The sequence below is a fragment of the Pseudochaenichthys georgianus genome, chromosome 1 (genome assembly GCF_902827115.2).
Source record: "Pseudochaenichthys georgianus chromosome 1, fPseGeo1.2, whole genome shotgun sequence".
NCBI lineage: Eukaryota > Metazoa > Chordata > Actinopteri > Perciformes > Channichthyidae > Pseudochaenichthys > Pseudochaenichthys georgianus.
The window spans coordinates 5,301,142-5,322,351 of record NC_047503.1 but is presented as its reverse complement, the minus strand read 5'-3'; the positions used below and the strand labels follow the sequence as shown (position 1 = coordinate 5,322,351).

At 40.9% G+C, this 21,210-nt stretch overlaps 1 protein-coding gene across 1 annotated transcript in view; it reads right to left on the bottom strand.

The window, feature by feature from the left end:
- LOC117456338 (SEC14-like protein 1) overlaps window positions 1-12,034 on the bottom strand; it is a 48,762-nt gene extending 36,728 nt beyond the window's left edge. Inside the window, exons 1-2 of the mRNA XM_034096546.1 lie at window positions 11,674-12,034; window positions 7,917-8,006 (exon numbers count right to left, since the gene is read on the bottom strand). Of these exons, the coding sequence (XP_033952437.1) occupies window positions 7,917-7,979 (63 nt within the window). The 5' untranslated portion in view covers window positions 7,980-8,006; window positions 11,674-12,034. The remainder of the gene's footprint in view (window positions 1-7,916; window positions 8,007-11,673) is intronic.
- Between the last annotated feature and the right edge of the window lie 9,176 nt (window positions 12,035-21,210).

Genomic DNA, 21,210 nt, shown 5'->3' with positions numbered 1-21,210 from the left:
TGTTGGTGCTGTTAGACCAACAGGCAAAACACACAAGGATATGCGGGGGACGGGTGGCGCAGTGGTCTGTGCATCCGATCATCAGATCAAGGGGGAATGCTGGGGAACTCTAGTTCGAAACCCGCTCCTGCCGCCACTGCGTCAGGCCGTTGTGTCCTTGGGCAAGACACTTTACCTGGATTTGCTCCTGTAGGTAATGTCCACAGTACATGTATGATACTAATGTGTACTTGTAAAAGCGCCTCGATGACTTCGAGGCGTGAAGATGGACGGTGTGGCGCAGTGCGCTGTGCAATGATCAAGGGGTGAAACCCGCCGCTGCTGCGTCTGTAAAGCCGGTGTGTCCTTGGGCAAGACACTTCACCTGAACTTGCTCCTGTGGGTATTGTCCACAGTGGTGACCATTGCATGTATGATATATGTGTGTATATGTAAAGCGCTTTGAGTCATTGAAAAAGCGCTATAATAAATGTAAGGAATTATTATTATTATTATGCATATATCAGACACATGTGCTTCTTAGAATAAAATGTCCTTATTTGCATGATTGAGGCTCAGATTGAATGAAGCATTTCCTTACGAGACTAATTTTTTTTCAGAATATAGAAACAGAAACTAAACTTAAATGCAGGTCAGGGCAGCAGCATAACAGACACTCGCAACAGAAAGAAATCATCATAGACTTCAGAAAGCACCGACCAGAACCCGCCCCCCCTTCACCTCAATGGAGAGAGAGTGGAGAGGGTCTCCTCCTTTAAGTTCCTGGGGGTTCACATCTCGGAGAGCCTCAGCTGGACAGCACACACCACTGCAGCAGTTAAGAAGGCCCAGCAGCGACTACACTTCCTGAGGGTGCTTCGGAGAAACCGACTTAACAAGAAGCTGCTGGTGTCCTTCTACCGGGCGACCATCGAGAGCGTGCTGTCATACTCCATCTCGGGGTGGTATGCAGGATGCTCAGCTGCGGACAAGAAAGCCCTGCAGAGAGTGATCAGGATGGCAGAGAAAACCATTGGCTGCCCCCTGCCCTCTCTGGAACACATCTCCACCTCCCGCTGCCTCAGCAGAGCTAATAAAATCATAAAGGACAGCTCTCACCCGGGTCACAGACTGTTCTCTCTCCTGCCTTCTGGGAGGAGATACAGGAGCTTCAAGTCACGGACAAACAGACTCAAAAACAGTTTCTACCCCTGGGCCGTCAGGCTGCTCAACCACCACACATAATAATAACTGTAACCATTCTCACACATACACACACTTTTAATGCACTTTATATACTATTTTTTTTATGTCAATATTTGTAACTATTTATTCCCCCGTATGATTGTATGTCCTATTGCTGTGTTTTTTGGTGTTATGTATTTGTTTGTATATTTTTTGCACACCGGGACAGAGTTGCACTCTGCATCTCGTTATACCTTGTGTATAGTGACAATAAAAGGCTTTAACTTTAACAGGAATCAAAAGAAAGATCTGGAAGGTTTGTTTTCTATGAATTGACACAAAGCTGGTGATTCAGTTTAACACAGTACGAAAACTTCAAACATGACATCTCCGACCAACTATCATAAGTCATGTGATGACCACTTAACAGATAAGGCTGTGAACGTTTTTTTGTTCAAACTCTTAATAAGGTTTTTTCTTAGTTCCAGCATCTTTTCCGGAGTGCTCCAGACTTTTTTTATGTGGCTGTGCCGAGTGCTTTTAGTTGGATATCTCTAAGTGGTTTGCCAACGTTTTTCTCACGCTATATGGACATTTAATCTGAATATATTGAAATAAGATGGATGTCATCATTTTCAAAATTCCCAACATGTGTTCATTTCATACAATATTCAGCCTCAGCATCCATATTTTTTTTGCGATCAATATCAATATTTTTACCGCTATGAAACATTTCTTTGCTCTGTCGATGTATCGCTCACACATCAAGGAAAGCACATACGATCAAATTTCAAACAAAAACCTGCATAGAAGCTTCAAACTAAAACATTTCTACCAAACACTTTATTTACAAGTCCACACACTCTTTTTTTTGGTACACATACAGAAGGGACAGCTAGCGGCCCGTGATGAGAAATTTGCTGAATTTGACAAACAGTGTATTGTATAAGAATCGCAGACCCCTCCGTTACCTCGTTTTCACTGCTTGTCCCCGTTTGTTTTTGACCTATACAATTACACAATTGTGACAGAACAGTTTGTGCAACCCTGGGTTAGAGGAAACAAATAATGTTCAGTAATACACCAGGGCCTCTTTAATAAGTCTTTGGTAACAACTTGTTCCTGATCAAACAACCGGTTCCAGTCAGGCCCTGTCCACACAGAGACGAAAACTAACCTTAGTCGTTTTCAAAAAAGTCTTCCGTCCACACGGAAACGGCTCAAGAAACGTGTCCGTCCACACGAAAACTCTCGAAAACACTGGACACGCTGTAGTGCATATGCCGGGCCTGTAAGTGGCGCTGTACTTCCGCCACAAAATACACCAAAAGCTGCGAATAAGAGCGATGACGATTATTATTATATTATTATTGTTGCTGATGGTTGTAGTAGAGGAGCTGTAGATTTTGCACTAACATTTGTATCATGGTCAGTAGCGTTGGGGGAACGAACGCAACCCTGTGATCCGCCATTGTTGTTGTTGTCGAAACGCATCAGCAATGACGCGGGTGGCACGGGGTGAGCTATTAAGTCCCGCTTATCCTTTGATTTCGGGTTTCTCTAATTACTAAACAATATCTGTTGTGATCGTGCGTTTTACAAGGTTTTTGTTACCAATGAAACATGATTGCTTTACAAGACTCTTTTGAACTCGCTCTCCAGCAGCAGGCATTACACTAGCAGGGCACATCCTGTTCTTTCCCCTGTGAACACTCTCTGGGACAGGGGCAAGGCCAAAGCTACAAAGGGGGATAAGCTAAGAACGTTTTTGATTGACTTGTTTTAATACCCTCTCTCTGCAGCATACATATATGTCTGGTAGATGAGGGAAAGAGCTGTCTTTTAAGCATCAAGTTATTCCAGGGTGAGGCAGTGCTCAGTGCTACTGAAGTCATTCTTCATCAGTGGTCCCAGAAGCAACTGTCCCTTCAGGCCTGAAACAACAGTAGTAGTTTTGTGCTTTTGAAATTCCTCTGCCACCCGAGGATAGACCAGAGGCTCTGGGACTGCGCCGCTGCGATAACAGCAGCAACACAACACTTACATTTCCTGTTATTGAGATGCAGCAGCCGTATCAAGGGCTGAGAGACATTTTTATTTAAACAAGCCGCTGCTGTACTTCCTTTCTTCAGTGATACTCCAAACCTCTCAACAACCAAAACATTGTTGTGAAGCAATAACAAGTCCATCAAGATCAATGATAACGCGTTTGTGTGCTTGTGGTCAAAAGTCTCATCCTTCTGCACCTCAGTATCTACAAAGGAAGTCCCGGGTCTCCTATTAGGGTGCACACTGAAGGTTCTGTGGTGTGGGTTTCACTCTGGCGCCATCCTAATCTAGTCAGTACTATCAGGAGCTGGCCTCTTTAAGTGACACGCAATCCTTAACATCGGGTGTTTCTGCAATAAATCCCTTTACAGCGGACTCTTTGATTAACTGTCATGTAAAGACCTGTTAAGTTTATTTGTATGGCGTGTAAACAAAGGCAAACAAGTTAAGCAACACCACCCAGTAATTCAAGGCTGCTGTTTTCTATTATTAAAAAAAAAATTATTTCGTTATGTTTATATATTGCGTCAACTTGATTGCAAGTAATACTGCCACCTCTATAACTCACCTGCCCAATCTTGAAGGTGATTGGAAAAAAAAATCGGAGTAGCTGTTGATTTTCAACGTCTGCCGCATCGATAAGGCCCAAGCAGGCGTTGCCATTAGCAATGTAGTTGGCTGGCGTTTGTATGTGGGCAAAACAACAGTTTCACTTACTTTAAAAAGGGAGAAAGATATTACAAATAACTTAGGACTTTTTTGTTATTTAAAACCGGTTATTGAGTGGAAATGTGCAATACCCATCAGGCACTCACGAGAAAGAAAAATGGAGACATTTATGGGCTGAAGTGAAAAGCAGGAATTTCAATGATTTTATGGAAATTGGTTCTTTAACTTACTTAAATAATAACAAAGACTAAAGTTAATATTCAGGTTTTTTCCATATTTATTTGATACCATTCAAGCGGGCAGGGAAGAAAGAGGCCAACCCCTCCCACCCTGGACACAGACTGTTCACCCCCTCCCCTCTGGCAGGAGGACCAAAACCCCTCTCCACCTGAACAGCTTCTTCCCCTCTGCTACCGGCCTCATCAACAAGGCCCCCCCACTGACACTGACTTTCTATCCACCCCACAAACATTATTATGCACACTGATATATATAATACACTGTAGTTTGCCATATATTCATTTTCCTATGTGTTTTAGTTTTTCTTAGCATTTAAGGTTCTTGTGTATATTTAAATGTAAATGTTGAGTAAATACTTCTCTTTATTATTTTGTAATAATTAAAAAGTATTTCTTTTTATTATCTTTATATTTCTGACCTACTGTTGCAACCTATTTTCTTAAACAGTTGCAGCACCAGACCCCAAAGCAAATTCCTTGTTTGTGTAAACGTAACTGGCAATAAACTTGATTCTGATTCTTTATTGATTTTCTAAATGTCTCTATGGGGATCAATGAAAGTTTATCTCATCCTATGTTAACTTATTACGTAAAACAATGTTATTAGGAGAAAGAAAAAAATAGACTTTGAGCAAGTAGATTTTGGAGACAAAATGGGAATAACATGTTCAAAGCTGGAACTGCAGAACAAAAACAGCTGAAGGGCATCTGAGATCCGAGCATGACTTATGCAACAGTACACTCAAGCCACAGCAGCAGCAGAATTAGCTGGAGGTTGACATACTTTGAGCACCTGTCAGTGAGCTGAGTGGCTCTTTGAGGCCAAGAGAGGGGATATCATTTCTTATATCTAAAAGAAGGCTTTATCAGGGGAATGTAGAGGGTATTTAAAAGTAATCACAGTACCCAAACAACAGAGTAAAGTGGAAAGAGAACATCAAATTCCTCAAAGCAAAATGTCCTTTATGATCCCCCCCCCAGACGAAAGAGAGAAGCCATTACAGGCAAATATTTCAGTCACATCGTTCTGTGATGGTTTCCCACTAGCGCAGGACAGTGTGTCACAACTATGCTGCAATGGTGAGCAGCTATAGAGGAAGGTAGAGGGGGGAACATGTCGCTTTTCAATACAAAGAAGGAGCAAGGTTGTGACGCACTATTAAGTCTGTGCTGCAGCGTCTGAAAAAATACCCACTGAGGGGAAAAGTCACAAGAAGGGAAGAAAGTTCCAGATGCACCAAACTGACTGGGGTATACATTTTAGGAAATAAAAACATGTGGATCACACTGCTTGTTTCTTAACCGATATTCAACACATCACAAAGCACACATTGTTATCTTGCTGCTGGACTAGATTTAAAATCACCCTGTGCTAAAAGGTAAGCCTGTCGCATCTCCAAAAAAACACACAAGGTGGGTCATCTCCAGCTTACAAATCCTGTAAATCTGCTTTGCTTTAATTACTGTTCACTTCCGCTGCATGCATAGACCCAGGTGTAGGGACCAGCCTTCTATTTATAGACATCTGCCCAGTGCTCAATCCAGCTTGTGCTAAGAAGATTTAGTCTCCCTGCATCCTGCTGGTGGAGAGACCTGATTTCCATTTAGAGGAAGCAGCAACAAAAACATGATATTCTGTCAAAGGGAAGTCCCAAGTGACTTCCTGGTTATCGGATGTCATTTCAATGAATGAAGGAAGCATAGCCATATTGCGGAAAATGATACTGCATTTTCGGCTGAAATTCAGTCGTATAACCAGGCCATGACTCTGCAGGCGTGCGCCAACACCACATTACTGACAAACAGCAGCTGAGGTCAACACGTTGCTGAGTAAACCATCCATTCACTGTGAGATTATAGGTCATGAAGCGAAAAGCACAGTGAAACGGTGGGAACAGATGAAGAACATCCATTCTCTCTCATTGTCTTCCTGATCCATTGTTATCATGAAAAGACAACACTGCAGTAACTATCTATTTGTTTCATTTTGAGGAAGCTTTCAGCCGGTGAAACCCCCAACCCATCCCTCGCCGACAGCACAAAAGCTAGTGCAAGAGAGCCAGGACTGGAGGAGAAATACTGCTGAGAGTGCCCATTTTTAAAAGAGCAATAAGAAAAGAAAAGGAAATGCAAATCCACGGTCTCTCTAAACTCAACATTCATGACTCAGAAACAACACGAAACGAGGCGGCCGCTAAATGTCATGCAAGGCACATGTTTTTTTTTTGTCACCAATCTTCAGTGGAACTTATATTTGTGTTGTATATTCGGATGCTGTGTGCCGAAGCACAGAACAATGCGTTCACACCTCAGCAAGCAGATCTCAGTGCCTCACAGAGTAGGTCACCTCAGCAGCACACGTGAGGAAGCGTGTTAGTGGTATGTGCCATGCAGCGATAACCTCCTGATTTACACACCTGCTTAATCACAGGCCTGTCTGAGAAGGAAGCTGTTGTTGCTGTGATCACACTGGCAAGCAACACATACAGCTCCACATGTTTGCTGCACAATAAACAGGTAATCATACATTATTGTTCAGGTTCATATTTGTAATAATACAAATATTAACCTGAACAATTGGATAATAGGGCCCTTTAATCAACTAAATGTAGCACCGTGTGTCAGTATAATCGGTGCTGTGTTGATTCAATTGTGGGTTAAAAGTTTTCTATATTTTTTTTATATTTACTGTGAATAAAAACCTTATTCTGATTTTAAGATGTGTTCATTATGAGGAATGCATCATAACATGTAAATACAGTCTGTACAAGGTTTATTTAAAAAAAAATCTATGAACCTTCAATATTTCCTTAGGCTTATAACGTCACTGTTATCAGGAGCTGCTCTGGTAGTGCTGCTGCACGTCATGCAGATCACTAACACAACATTGACAGTACAGCTAGTAGCCAAGACTTATCTTGAACTCGTTGTGGACATTAGATCAGTGATGTGGAAACAATAAGTCTGACTATGAGAATCAAATGCACGGTGTGTGATTCAGATGACTACCTTCCAGGGGTGACCTCTGAAGCGCCCACCAGGGGCGGTTCTAGGGGGGGGGGGGGGGGCAGTGCCCCCCTAACACTGACCTCTGACCCCCCTGTGGCCCCCCTAAAAATGAAAAGTGAAAAAAATGAAAAATGTATGATTTATTACACGATTTATTGAATGACGGAATAGGCGGAACTAATGTCATTCTAGTGGGACCCATTAGAGCGGTGCACTCAGGACCCATTAGAGCGGTGCACTCACTTTCACTGTCCGGCTGAAGCGTGTGAAAAACAAACACTTTTCATCTCAGATTATCAGAGGCTGTTGCATCCAAGAAAGACTGATTGAAACCTACGTTTCGAGAGACTACCACGATAATTGAAGGCGAGTTAAACTATATCCGTGTAATTGTAGATGTAAAGTAGAGATCTAACTGTTCATTGCCTTTATTTTTATATAAATATGATATGGTGTTAGTGCAAAAATTGTACTATAACTTAAGCTGAAGCTAACAGTAGTAACTATAAGATATATCTGAAATAAATAAGTGTACTGAAACAAATACCAATAACTGTATTGCATTGTTTTCTTATGCGCAATTACTTCATACTGTCTAGTTCTCTTTTTCGTCCTGCATTTATTGTGCCCCCCTCAGAAAATAACTGGCCCCCCAGTGGCCCCCCCAGTCAAATTGGTCTAGAACCGCCACTGGCGCCCACACACCAGCATTACATAACTCTGAATCCTCGACATGCAATATTCATTTGGACGGAGTTGACTGTAAATACAGGAGAAGACACTTACCGCCATCACCAGCTCAAAGGGGTACTTGTACACCCGCACTGGCGACTGGTACTTCTGCACCATGGTGGGGATTACAGTGACACCGACAACCTGAACAGGTAAAGGAAGAAATCAGAGAAGAAAGTACGAGCAATGATCACATCAAAGGCTGCCTTTCACTCACTCTGGCATCATCACAATAAGTGCGCTGAGTGCGATATGACAGCATCTGACCCTATAACAGTAAACTTAGTGTGTAATTAAGTTAATGTGCATTTTGGCTGGCTGCTTGAATGATGCCAGGTGCTTGTGTGTGTGCGTTTGTGTTCTGGCAGGCAGCCCGAAGAACTAGAAAACGATGTACAGTGATGGGCGGCAGAAGGGGACTGTCACTGATCAATGGATGCACCAGCCTCCCCCCCCCCCACTCATCAAACAGAGGCCACTGCAAAGGCTTGTCAATGCACACTAATGGGAACATTACTAAGCTTAGTCCATCTACTGTCTCTGTAGAACCTCAGGTACACACAAAAACACTCTACGTTATGATAACAAAAAAAGGTGGTGCTTAATCTTTGTAATGTAGACAGCAGATTCTGGAGCAGAGGCTAAAGATGAAACGTGTGAATTAAGGGAATACTATAGTCACCTGCACATAAGTTAAGACGTACGTGTTTTATTGAATAACACAAAGTGGTGATGAAACAAAGATTATTCTCACTCCTTGAATATTTCCAGAAGTGAGGCTTGAATTTCATGTTAGGTGTTTGTTTGTTCGGCATGTCTGTAACTCCTGCAATGCAGTGATAGGAACATGGTTGCTAGTAGGGGGTGAGCTAAAGTCCCAGCACTACTTACAGAAGGATCAGAGGCCTCATTTATAAAATGGATATACGCTAAAAAGATGGCGTACGCCAGTTTCTACGCAATGTTTGCGATTTATAAAAGAGATGGACTTTTTTTTTTTATTAATCCCCGTGGGGAAATTGTTTCTCTGCATTTGACCCATCCTAGTGTTAGGAGCAGTGGGCTGCCATTTTGAACGGCACCCGGGGAGCAGTGTGGGGAACGGTGCCTTGCTCAGGGACACCTCGGTAGCACTTGGTCTTGCCGGGACTTGAACTGGTGACCTTGCAGTTGCCAAGCCAAGTCCCTATCGACTTCGCCACCACCGCCCTAAAATACTAACTTGACGGGAAAATGTGCGGTCCTCCACGCAAACTCTAACCCATGCGTACGCACTAAGCACAAACACGGGAGAGACGAGAAACTGCGACACCGTTGGCAGAAGGAAGAATGGAGAGAAATATGTGGAAATAATACCATAAATAAAATGTTACCTCTCATTTATCATATATGAAGAATTCATTTTCAAACATTGATTAAAGCCAATCTTAAAATGATTTAACAAACGCCTGTTTGCGACTCCTCAGTGCACACAAAAACATAACTTGGAGAAATAAATAAATACGGATATGTTATTTAAAACCACCTCGAATATGTTGTGTTAATGTTATGAAATGTTTTCTCATAAATTATGCAGCAAGCAGGAGGACAGAATTACGTCTAAACTGACGCCGTTTTGCATTTCTATAAGTTGTATAGATACGAGCATGGTTTTATATAGCCGACTATCATGTTTAATCATGTTTTATGCCATTCGCCGCCTACTTGATAAGTCGGTAGTAAAACACAGTATGGAAACTAAGAACACCATGTGGTCAATGGTACAGCTAATATAACACAACACATTAGTTGTATTTCCTTTATCTGGTGGATTATGGATAAAGAGTTGCTGACCGACAGCTGGGACACAAACCACCAAATACAAAACAATAATTCAGATCCAGTCGTCATGACTCCACTCCGGAGGGATTCCCCGATCATTTCTTAGTTTCTCATCAAGGGGGTGTCTCCTGTCCCCGGTACAAACACACTGCCTGAGGAAGGCTATGTGTATTGTTTTTGTCATTAACCTTTTTCGGACCACTTATTTATTTATTTTGATGATGATCCGACCTCCATGCTGCTACTCTGGTTCAAACTGCATCCACCAAACAATATAATTTATCTCAATCTCCCCAAAATAACCAAAATCTGACACTGGCCGTTTCTCAATCTCGAGGATACTGGCTTCCAAGCCAATATTTCAAGGATGCTACGTCATCGAGTGCCGCCGAAGGACTGTTCCAATCTCCAGTATACTTGGAATTCCACCGAACACCGCTGCACATGGGTAGACTTTGCGTCCTTAAAATCCCCACAATGCTTTGCGCACGGACCAATTTCAAAAACCCTTGCGGAGAATGGCTGAACCGACGCTTCACACATTTAAATGTAAGTATGTAGTGGCGTAGAACATGTGTTGGTAAATATGTTACATTTGTTTGTTATCACCAAAAATTTGTTCCGTGAAAGTAAAGCAAGTTCATAATTAGATAGACATCGTGAGGTAGGCTATTTATTTGCGGCACAGTTTATGTTGAAACCGTTAGAGATAGTGGCACACTTGTTAGCCTGTTCCATTCTTCTTCGTTTTCCGAAGCTGTGGCTTGGAAGCATACTTGCTTCGTTTCTGAAGGAAGTGACATCCTCGCGATTGAGAAACACCCTGTTACCTATTTTGTTGCTTTGTACTAGGTAAGCAACCTTCCCACGTGAATCCTACGCAAGGCGTTATAAATGAGGCCCCTGGGCAGGAAGGCAAGGCAAGTTTATTTATTTAGCACCAGGCTAGGAAGACTAATAACAACCGGGCTAGGACAAACAGAATAAAAACAAACCACAGTATTACTCTATATCCAACTAACTGCAATACATATTTACCGTCATGCTTCAGGATCTGTCAGCAACTTCAAAGACACGTCAAAACAAGACAATTACTTTATTATGCGATCTAGGCAGTGGTGTAGTGTAACTAATTACATTTACTCAAGTACTGTAATTTAATTGAGGTGCTTGTTATTTACTTGAATTATTACGTAATGTTCACATTACGTTTTGTAAGGAAATACTCTACTTTGTAATCCATTACATTTGTTATATATTTAGTTACTTTGCAGATTTATTTGGAGTTACTCTATATATAAATCGACACAAAATGTCAAATGATAATGTATTATTATTACAGGTTGAGCTACCCATTAGTATGTAAAGTAATATATATACTATACTAACTAAGTAATATACTCATTAGTTTATAAACTCAACTCATACAAAGTACAACATTAACGTGATCAATAATTAATGCATCAATAAACAAATTTTTTAAACATCTGGTGTTTAAAATGGCCATTTTGAGTAACGAGTGTTTTTACTTTGGACAAATACAAATACTTTTGTATTTTTAAAGGCTAATGCTTTTTTACTTTAGTACAATTTTGAATACAGTACTTTAACGTGTAACAGAGTTTGAACATTGAAGTATTGCTACTTTTACTTAAGTAAGTAATCTGAGTACTTCTTCCACCTCTGGTTCTAGGGACTTTAAGTGACACCAACTGTCAACTAGAACCGGCTGTAACGTTGAACAGTTCAAACTAAAAGACACCCGTACAAATAACATGTTGAAATCTTTACATTTTATGGCTAACAATTAAACTAAACGTGTTATTATTTCAACGACTATGACAGGGGATAACGACATTTTCCACGCGGACTTGTTAACGTTAGCTTACACATAATAACAATGTGTGATAATTGAGACTTTGCCGGCAAACTAGCGTCAATTTATACAATAAGCTGCTAACCTGACATAAATAATATAACTGGTGCTTACCGGTGATTCAAATAAGTAGATAAATAGAGGTTGGTTGATTCTGGTTAGTCGTTGTTTCTTCTGGAAGGGCTACCCGAGCAAACTCTTGCCATTCCCCTTCTCGACTCTTCACTTCGCCGGCTACGGGTGAGATGAAGCCAGAAGCTAACAGCAGTTAGCTTTGTTGTGCTAGCTGGCCATGTAGCCGGAGTAAGCAGCTAACAGGATAACCGTGAGACAAGTCCTCCTCACAGACCGACACTGGCAGACATCGTAAGAGCAAAAATACTAAGTAGTCCAGTGTTATATCAGGCGTAAATGGATGAAGTGTCGGGGCACAGAGGGAGAGTATCTCTGGCTCTCCCCTCCTCTCTCTCACTCATGCCTGTGCTGCCCTGGCTCCGCCCACTTTAACTCAGGGGAGTTGTCTGCCGACCACACATCCTCAAGAGAAGGAACAAGTAGAATACTTAGATCTTGTTCTTAAGTGAAAGAAGAAGTACCAGAGTTAGGAATATTCTGTAACTAGTAAAATCAAAGTATTATTAGCTAAAAGTACTAGTAAAAGCACGGGTGTCCACACTTTTTTCACTGAGGGGGGCCACAGAAAAATATTCGAAGGGCTGTGCCACTCACTAGAGGACAGGTGTATTGCCTCATAAGCCAACCCTCCCGATTTTCGCGGCAGACTCCCGATTTCACTGCCCTCTCCCGGTTTCCTCCCGGGGTCATATTTCTCCCGCATTTCTCCCGATTTCTGACAAAATCAGATTTACTCAGGACTGTTTCCACTCTGACTTTATTACACATACACCATTGTTTGGTTTCCATGGTAGCGCGTCTCTAGTAGCGCTCGCAACTGAAAGTCTGAGAGGGTGAGGCAGATAGTCACAGAAAACAGAACAAGAATCGACAACTCGACCCTCTGCTCACTCCTCTCCTGTAAAATAGGACATATGCTCCATCAAGGATGGCCGCAAGGCAGTGCACTTACAACTACAATAAGCATGTTAAATAATGTTAATCTAATACAGCTCCGGCGATCCACTAGCAGTTTTTAAGTAGTTTTATCTTGAAAACATATCACGTTTCCAGTGTTGTGTTGGATTATTATAATTATTATTCATTCAGTTTTAGTTTTCCATATTGTGTTATGCATTTTATGTATCCTATTTAATGTTTTTTTATAAAGTGTGTTTCTATAGATTATGGCATGCTTTTGTTTAAGTCCATTCCAAAATTGTATTTCCATTTTAATTCATATTATTTCCATTTGTATTATATTAAATTATCATCATAAGGGGGAAATTGTGTCATACTTGAGCATTTTGACCAAAAATGAAGTTGAGCTTTGACAGACAGTAACATTAAGTTTCATTAATTAAAGAGACAATCCAGATGTTAAGAACTGCCCCTTCATGAAGTTGGAAGAGTCACAGGAGAAACTTTTTTTTCATTTTCATAAACTATCAGAGGCAGAGACATCTCCTAGGGTGAAATCTTTAGACATGCCCTATACAGACTCCACACCTCCAGGAGTAAAACTCAGGCTTTCTGTTGAAAAAAGTGTTGCCTCCTCGCTGAGATTACCAGCAAAGCATCCTTTATGTGTACATTTTCATTTTTAAATCATGGAGAGCAATAAGTGACATCAAAGTTACAGCCCTCTCTTTCTTTAAGCGGTTCAGAATCCTAGAGAGTGAAGTGCCCTTGGTGTCTTCTCCCCTCAAAAGTGGGTGACCTAGTCAAGATACCAAGCCTCAAAATACCTTGGTGTAATATGAGACAGTGTGATCCAATTTAGGCCATAGGTAATCAATGCTGCCGTTGAAATATGATCGTGATCTCTGTGCTTTGAAAACAAGCACTGATCCTACATGTGACTTACACACCCGAAACCCAAGACCACTGCTGTAATAAAACTTTAAACAAGAGTCAATTAAGAAAGTTGCCGTGCAAGTATCCCATGAAGTAATAATAGCTGCCCAAAACAAAAAAACAAAACTGAATTGAAGTGAAGTGAAAAACTCAAACACATTTACAGTAAGTGGTTCATACATTGAGAAAAATACAGAAGTGATTAGATATGCATGTACAAAATGGTTTACTGACGTTATATTTGCAGTGTTGCAGATACTGTGCAGATCAAATACGTGTGCACTTGTATGGCTTGAGTTAAATACAACAAGAGGTTTAGCCGTGATGGCAGTGGCTGATAGCATTAAAGGGCAGGCTAGAGGTAAGCCTACATCCGACACTAATCTCCCACACACCAAATGTTAAAGAACAACAGCTGTTACATCATAAATGATATTGTATGGTCAGATAGTGTCTGGGCTGCATGGAGAATATGGAGGACGTGATCCACATACAACAAAGTAAACCACCAACCTCTATAAACAGATGTTAAAATATGAATGCAGAACTTGTAGGTAACGGTATAAGATTTTGGAATTGGAATGTTCTTTATCTGAGTAGTATTGACCAATCATGTTGAAGCAGGCTTTTGCCAAACATGTAAACAGTCTGTGTGGAGCAAACAAATAACACATTATCCAAATTCAAACTGGGAACCCATCAGCTATCGTCCACGCTTTTTATTCGCTTAAAGGTGTGGTAGGTAAGTTTGAGAAACCGGCTCGAGATACACTTTTTGTTATATACCATGGAATGCTCTTAACATCCCGATAGCAATGAATATCTTAAATGCTTTGACAAAAAATCCATTAAAAAATGTCATCTGTTGAAGCCGTAGTACTGTAAAAAGCACGACCAATCATCTGAGCCGGCCCGGCTAAAGTAACTGGATGGCCTACCTGCCTGTCAGCCTTCCATCTGTGCACAAGCTTATCTCGTGCCCTCATTGGTCATGTGCACGTTCGTGTGTGTTGGAGGAGGGGCTCTGTAAGGAAGTGGCAGATTTACTCCGGCTGTGCACTTTCAAATTCTAGCGCACTCGAGCTGGTTTCTCCATTCTTACCTACCTCACCTTTAAAATTAGCTTGTGAACTTGCTACTTGTGAAACAATGAGGGCATAGTCTTTGTTCCAACTCAGACTTCCATTCTGGTCAACGTTGCTAATCGGACCCCAAGTCATAATTGACTGTACTGTATGATTTTCATAGAATTCCTCCATTAACGCCAGTAGCAAAGAAAACTCCCTTTAACGGATAGAAACCTCTAACAGAACCTGGCACAGGGTTGGCGTCCATCTTTATAGACCGGTTACCTCTTGACTCCAGCAAAATCATGATGCTATTCATAGAATTTTGAAAATCTGTCGTTAAACTTTTGCACGGCTTGTGTGTGATGCCCTGTCCTAAATGTAACCATTTGAGGTCAATGTCTAGCCAAAACTTGCTAGATCAAGAGTTACCATTTAGCAGACAACCTTTTCTAACCTTATACCACTCATTATCAGTGCAAACCCTCAACCTAGATCTAGGGGTATCGTTTAGCTCGTTTGACCATTTGATGAATGTTTCCCAAATCCATGGTGACCATCTAGCCATGACCCTTTAAAGGCTTATCGTTGTCAGGCAAATAGTGGATATTTACCAAAAGTGTTCAATTGTTAACATGAAAAATGCACGAGTAAACATCACAGATGGATTGAATTGGATTAAACCAAGGTTGCAAAAAGCCCTGATGTTTTGTGTTGTTCAGCGGTTCAGCACTTCCTTAGTTAGTAGTAAGTGAAAATGGATCGTATACAATCAAGGCAAATACGATGGTAGTGTAACAACCCAGGTTTGTATACACTTTGGTAATCAACCCTCACATTGTTGTTCAACTTTCATGTAGTCCTTCTCACTTCATTACCTGCACTCTCAACACTACAATAAAGTCATAAAATAATCATCTTATGTAGGCGTGTGGCGCAGTGGTCTAGTGCATTAGTGTTCGGATCAGGGGGTCACAGGTTCAAACCCCACTGCAGTCAGCATGTTGTTCTGTCCCTGGCCAAGACACTTTGCCCAAAATGGCTCCTGTGGGGATTGTCCACAGTATTGAGTATGTAAGTCGCTTTGGATAAAAGCGTCTAACAAGTATAACATGTAATGTATGTAATAAATAAATAAGTGACCTATTTCTCTGCCCTCTATCCTTGTAGAAGTCTTGTCCTTGGTGATTGTGTTGGAAATAGCTTACAGACTACGGAGAGGGTTTTGAAAAAAAACAAGATAATAACAGATACAAGTGGATATTCCTTTATAAAAATCATTAAGCCTCTTTTATTTTGAATCTTAGGGAATAAAAACGGTTTATAGTTATATATATTTTCAAAGTAGGTGTGCAGAGTTTGATCAAGCAAATATTTAACATACAGGGACCTCTACTGGCCAGTAGATAGAGTTACAACAAATTGCAACTGCTTGGCTGCTGATACTCTTTTATATTTACATTTTCTCTCCACCCCAAAAGAACAAATGAAACTATACAAAGCTGCAGATTTTTGATCACAAACAACAAATAGTCTACTTCTCTACAGTTGAGAAGCCACACATTTATAATGAACCAGAGCTGACATTATACTGTGTTATCAGCCTATTTTAAAGACAATATAATTAATATTTTATATAATTGCTCATTTGTTGTCAAACTGATGTTCCCATATTATTACTCACTCTAGATCTCTCTAGTCAAGGGTCAGCACCAGGTAAAGATCAAATACAGCTTCTGCATTCATGTAAACATGGTCTGTCTTTATTTATCATTAACCTAATGGACCAATTTCTGGATTTAGGGCCAGTTAGGTCCAGATATGGTTAAGTGAGTAAATCGTTTTTACAATCAGATGGTTTGTCATGACATTTATTACATCGTTTTGTGTAGTTTCCAGGGTCAAATTGTCAGAATCAGTCCATAGCTATCAAGAACATAAAACAGTTATTTAGCCCCTCTGTCCTGGGGGTTGTCCACATGGATGTTAAAATCACCAACAATGACTAGACGGTCAAAGTCAATACTCACTATAGACAGCAGTTCAGTAAAGTCATCAAAAAAGCTTGCACAGTATTTGGGTGGTCTATAGATATTTAGGAACAGAGCTCGAGAGGAGCATTTCAGCTGAAGGGCCACATATTCAAAAGAATCAAAGTTTCCATAAGATGTCTTCCTGCATTGAAGGGAATCATTGAACAGAATAGCAACTCCACCCCCTTTCTTATGCATTCTTTCCTGACTCATAAAACTAAAGTTGGGAGGGGTTGATTCGATAAGAACAGCTGCACTGTTATTTTGTTCAATCCAAGTTTCTGTTAAAGACATCAAATCGAGATTGTGCTCAGTGATAAAATCATTGATTAAAAATGTTTTTCCTGCCAAAGACCTGACATTTAATAAAGCTAGTTTAAGTTTGTTAAACACACTATCAGTCAGGTTTTTTGTGCCAAGCTGTGGCTGACATGGAATCACTGCTAAATTAGATAAACTCACACAAACGTTTGAGCGCTTCCTGTGTCAAAGATGATTCACCACTCTTAATCTATTACCTATCAACACATCGGCAAAGCTACTGGCAGGCAGGGCCCCGGCATGTCCTGGAAAGAGTTGAGAGTGCCACACGCCCTTGAGCCTGGACCCAGCACATATCAGTTAGAGTTTTCTGTGTTTTGTACACACACATTGTTATCAGGCATCGGTGACCGCAGATGCTGTCTTGAAGGGGAGGGAGGTGGTTGTTTGTTTGTTTGTAGCCTTTATTTAACCAGGTGAAAGCCCCTTGAGATCAAAAGATCTCTTTTTCAAGGGTGTCCTGTAGCACATTGGTTACACATGTAACATCATAAAAACAACAGAACAACAATAAGGACGATATACAACATAAATTACAGGGTACAGTTTACAAAACTCTATTTACAGTGACAGGTACCATGAGAATCAAACAGCATGTCACCCAGCTGAGTTTTAAAATGATGCAGGGGAACCAAAGTGCTCAGTTTTAAACAGGTTTGCAGACTGTTCCAAGTTAGTGGAGCTGCACATCTAAAAGCTTTCTTCCCTAAGACAGTCTTAGCACTTGGCACATTTAATAAAACCACATCATGAGATCTCAGGCAATAAGTACTTTCAATTCGTCGAGAGATCAGAGAGCAGATATAAAAAGGTAGTTTACCCAACATGGCTTTATAAATGAACATGTACCAGTGACTGAGCCTCCGTACAGTTAGTGAAGGCAGACCTGCCTTGGCATACAGGGTACAGTGATGAGTAAGTGCTTTACAGTTAGTAACAAATCTCAGAGCACTGTGATACGCAGCATCTAACTTTTCCAGGCAATGGGCAGGTGCATTCATATATATCAAATCACCATAGTCCAGCACAGGTCAAAAGGTCACAGTGACTAGCCTTTTCCTGGCTTCAAATGAGAAACAGGACTTGTTCCTGTAGAAGAAACCTAGCCTAACCCTCAGATTTTTAAGCAGATTAGTGACCTGAAGTTTAAAAGTAAGAAAATCATCAAGCCAGATACCAAGGTATTTGTAACAGGCAACAACTTCAAGTTTTGTTCCTTGCGTAGTTACAATATCAAAAACAGGCTCTGGTGTCTTTTTTGCTTTTGAAAAGAGCATTACCTTGGTTTGATCCACATTTAAAAGAAGCTTTAGTTCAGAGAGCTGAGTCTGGATAATGTTAAAAACAGCCTGTAATGTAACACCAGCCTCCTTAATGGAGGGACCTGCACAGTACATCACGGTATCATCCGCATAAAAATGTAAAGTAGCTTCATCCACATTATCACCTAAACTGTTGATATATATGGAGAATAAAAGTGGACCTAAAACAGAACCTTGGGGAACACCATTAGAAATGTTTCACCACTCAGAAGACAGTCCATCAAAATGAACACATTGGGACCTTTCAGAGAGGTAGTTCACAAACCACCCACTGCATGGCTGGACATGCCTATACTGGCTAGCCTCTGCTTCAAAATGTGATGATCGACGGTGTCAAACGCTTTTGAAAGGTCAATAAATAAAGCTGCACAACTCTGCTTATTATCTAAAATACTAGTAATGTCATTCACCACTTTCATTGTTGCAGTGACGGTGCTGTGTTGCTTTCTGAAGCCTGACTGATGTTTAGACAGGATATCATTTATACATAAAAACTCCTTTACTTGTTCACTCACAAGTCGTTCGAGCACCTTAGCCAGAACTGACAATTTAGAGATTGGCCTATAGTTATTTAAAATAGTTGCCTCCCCTCCTTTCAGTAAAGGCAAGACATAAGCAGACTTCCATACTTTTGGAATTGCATTTGTGCTGAGGGAGAGGTTAAAAAGAGTAGTGAGAGGTGGAGCAATACAATCTGCAGCTATCTTTAAAAAGAAAGGTTCTACGCTGTCCGGGCCGGCCGGTTTCTTAGGATCTAGCTTGGATAAGGCTTCATGAACAACATTAACAGTAAAAGGAGTACAACTGAAAGGGTTTTCCAGACCACATTGTTCAGAGTCACGGATTGGGGTGTTCACAGAAGCAGAGTTAGAAACAGAATCAAACATAGAACCGCAGGACACAAAATGCTCATTAAAGCAATTTAGCATAGTAGCCCTGTCCGATATAGAGCCAGATGCTGTGGTAAGGCACGGAGGTAGCTCATTACGGATATCGCCGGTGGATATCGATTTTATTGCTTTCCAAAATTTCCTAGGATTATTTAGGTTTTCTGTGGTAACTGACAAATAGTACTTCGACTTTGCACTTTTGACATTTGAAGTGAAGCTATTCCTTAGCTGCTTAAAACGCAGCCACTCTACCTCTGAGCCTGATTGCCTAGCCTTTGCCCAGGCCTTGTTTCTCTCATGAAGGAGACTGGACAGCTCAGCAGAAAACCAAGGATTGTCTCGTCCCCTTACTCTAAATGTACGCAGGGGTGCATGTCTATCAATGATCTCCATAAAACCAAGATAAAAATAAGACCATGCGGTTTCTACATCAGCACACAGATCGATTTTACCCCAATCAAACCCAAACAGATCATGAACAAAACCCTGCTCCACAAAATGTTTTTTGTCTCTCTTGATGATAATGCGAGGTTTAACCTTTTGGACCTTAGTGTCCCTAATTGTGGCTACAGCACAGTGATCGCTCAGATCATTTACAAAAACTCCCACAGATGAATATTTATGGGGAACATTAGTTAAAATGAGATCAATTAGGGAGGATTTGTTAGGGGACTTAATATTTGGGCGAGTAGGACTGTCAACAATCTGAGTAACATTCAATGAGATACAAAGGTTTTTAAAATCCTCTGACACTGCAGTTAACCAGTCCCAGTTAACATCTCCAAGTAGCACTATTTCCTTGTAGTCTAGCTGCGATAAAAGATTTGCTAGTGAAGACAAGTTGACAGCTGAGGGGGGTCTGTAACAACTCACCACCATGACCTGTTGACCCTTTGCCACTTCTATATTTATTTATGGCTACAAATGTGTCATTAAATTGACGTAGGCACGGTGATGAAGACGGGGGAGATGGTGCGCGTCTCTGCTTCGGTGATTGTGGTTGGCGTCGTTGAGGGGCGGGGGGCAAAGGACATGTTGCCAACCCTGTGTATCGCCTTCATGCGGTCATTGATCTCCAGGAAGGACTTGGTGCCAACCCTCTGTATCTCCTTCATGTGGTCGAACTCCAGGAGGGTGGGCGAGGATGAAAGGGTGACCGGAGAGTAGAGAGAGCTGGGGGGTGAAGGATTAATAATAATATTATTATTACTGTTATTTTTTATCATTGCTCTATACAGTCAATGCACTTTCAAATAAAATGTCATAAATATTATCAATACCAAAACACAACCACCAGAGGGCCTCCATAAAACAAGACACAATGTAACGCACAGTGACTTCCAAAAACGGATTCTTCACAAATCAAATCAAATAAACAATATTTGTTGCATTTATGAATGTTTTCAGAGCAGTTTGTACACAACTATTGAGCCAAATATTGGCATAGAAAGGTCGGTTTAAATCAAGCAGTAAGCACTTGTCCCTTTCCATTTGAAAATGTAAATATTGTCACAATATGAAGAGTTCTGCAGTCTATCAATATCTTGCTGTCCACTTGTATTTCACCATCAGGCAACATGGCATTGATGGTGACACAGAAGCATCCTGCAGGTGTGTGAGAGCAGAGAGCAGCAGCAGGAAGTGGTTTTCACAGTCTGACAAACGGAGCAAACAGGAAGCACAGCCTCGCCTCAACAGGAAACTGATCTTAACAGTCAACAGTCCACGCACCCACAGGTATCTGATTACAAGTGCACTTTATTACCTGAGTATGGACTTCCATATTGATCTGGGAATCAATACAAGTCACAGACGATATTTGTTTTCTATCACAACAAATCCCAGCCAAAAATTGGTTAGATATGAGAAAACTTATCCAGGGTTATGTATGCATTTCAAATTACTTCACGTATATTTGTGAACACAGAAATTATGTATTTGAAGTGTAGTGAAAGTATTTATTTGTTGATTTGTTAACTTTTTTAATCATTAAGTATCTTGGGGAAATTAGGGGAGTAAGGTTTAGAAATGAAGTTGCATCCTCCAT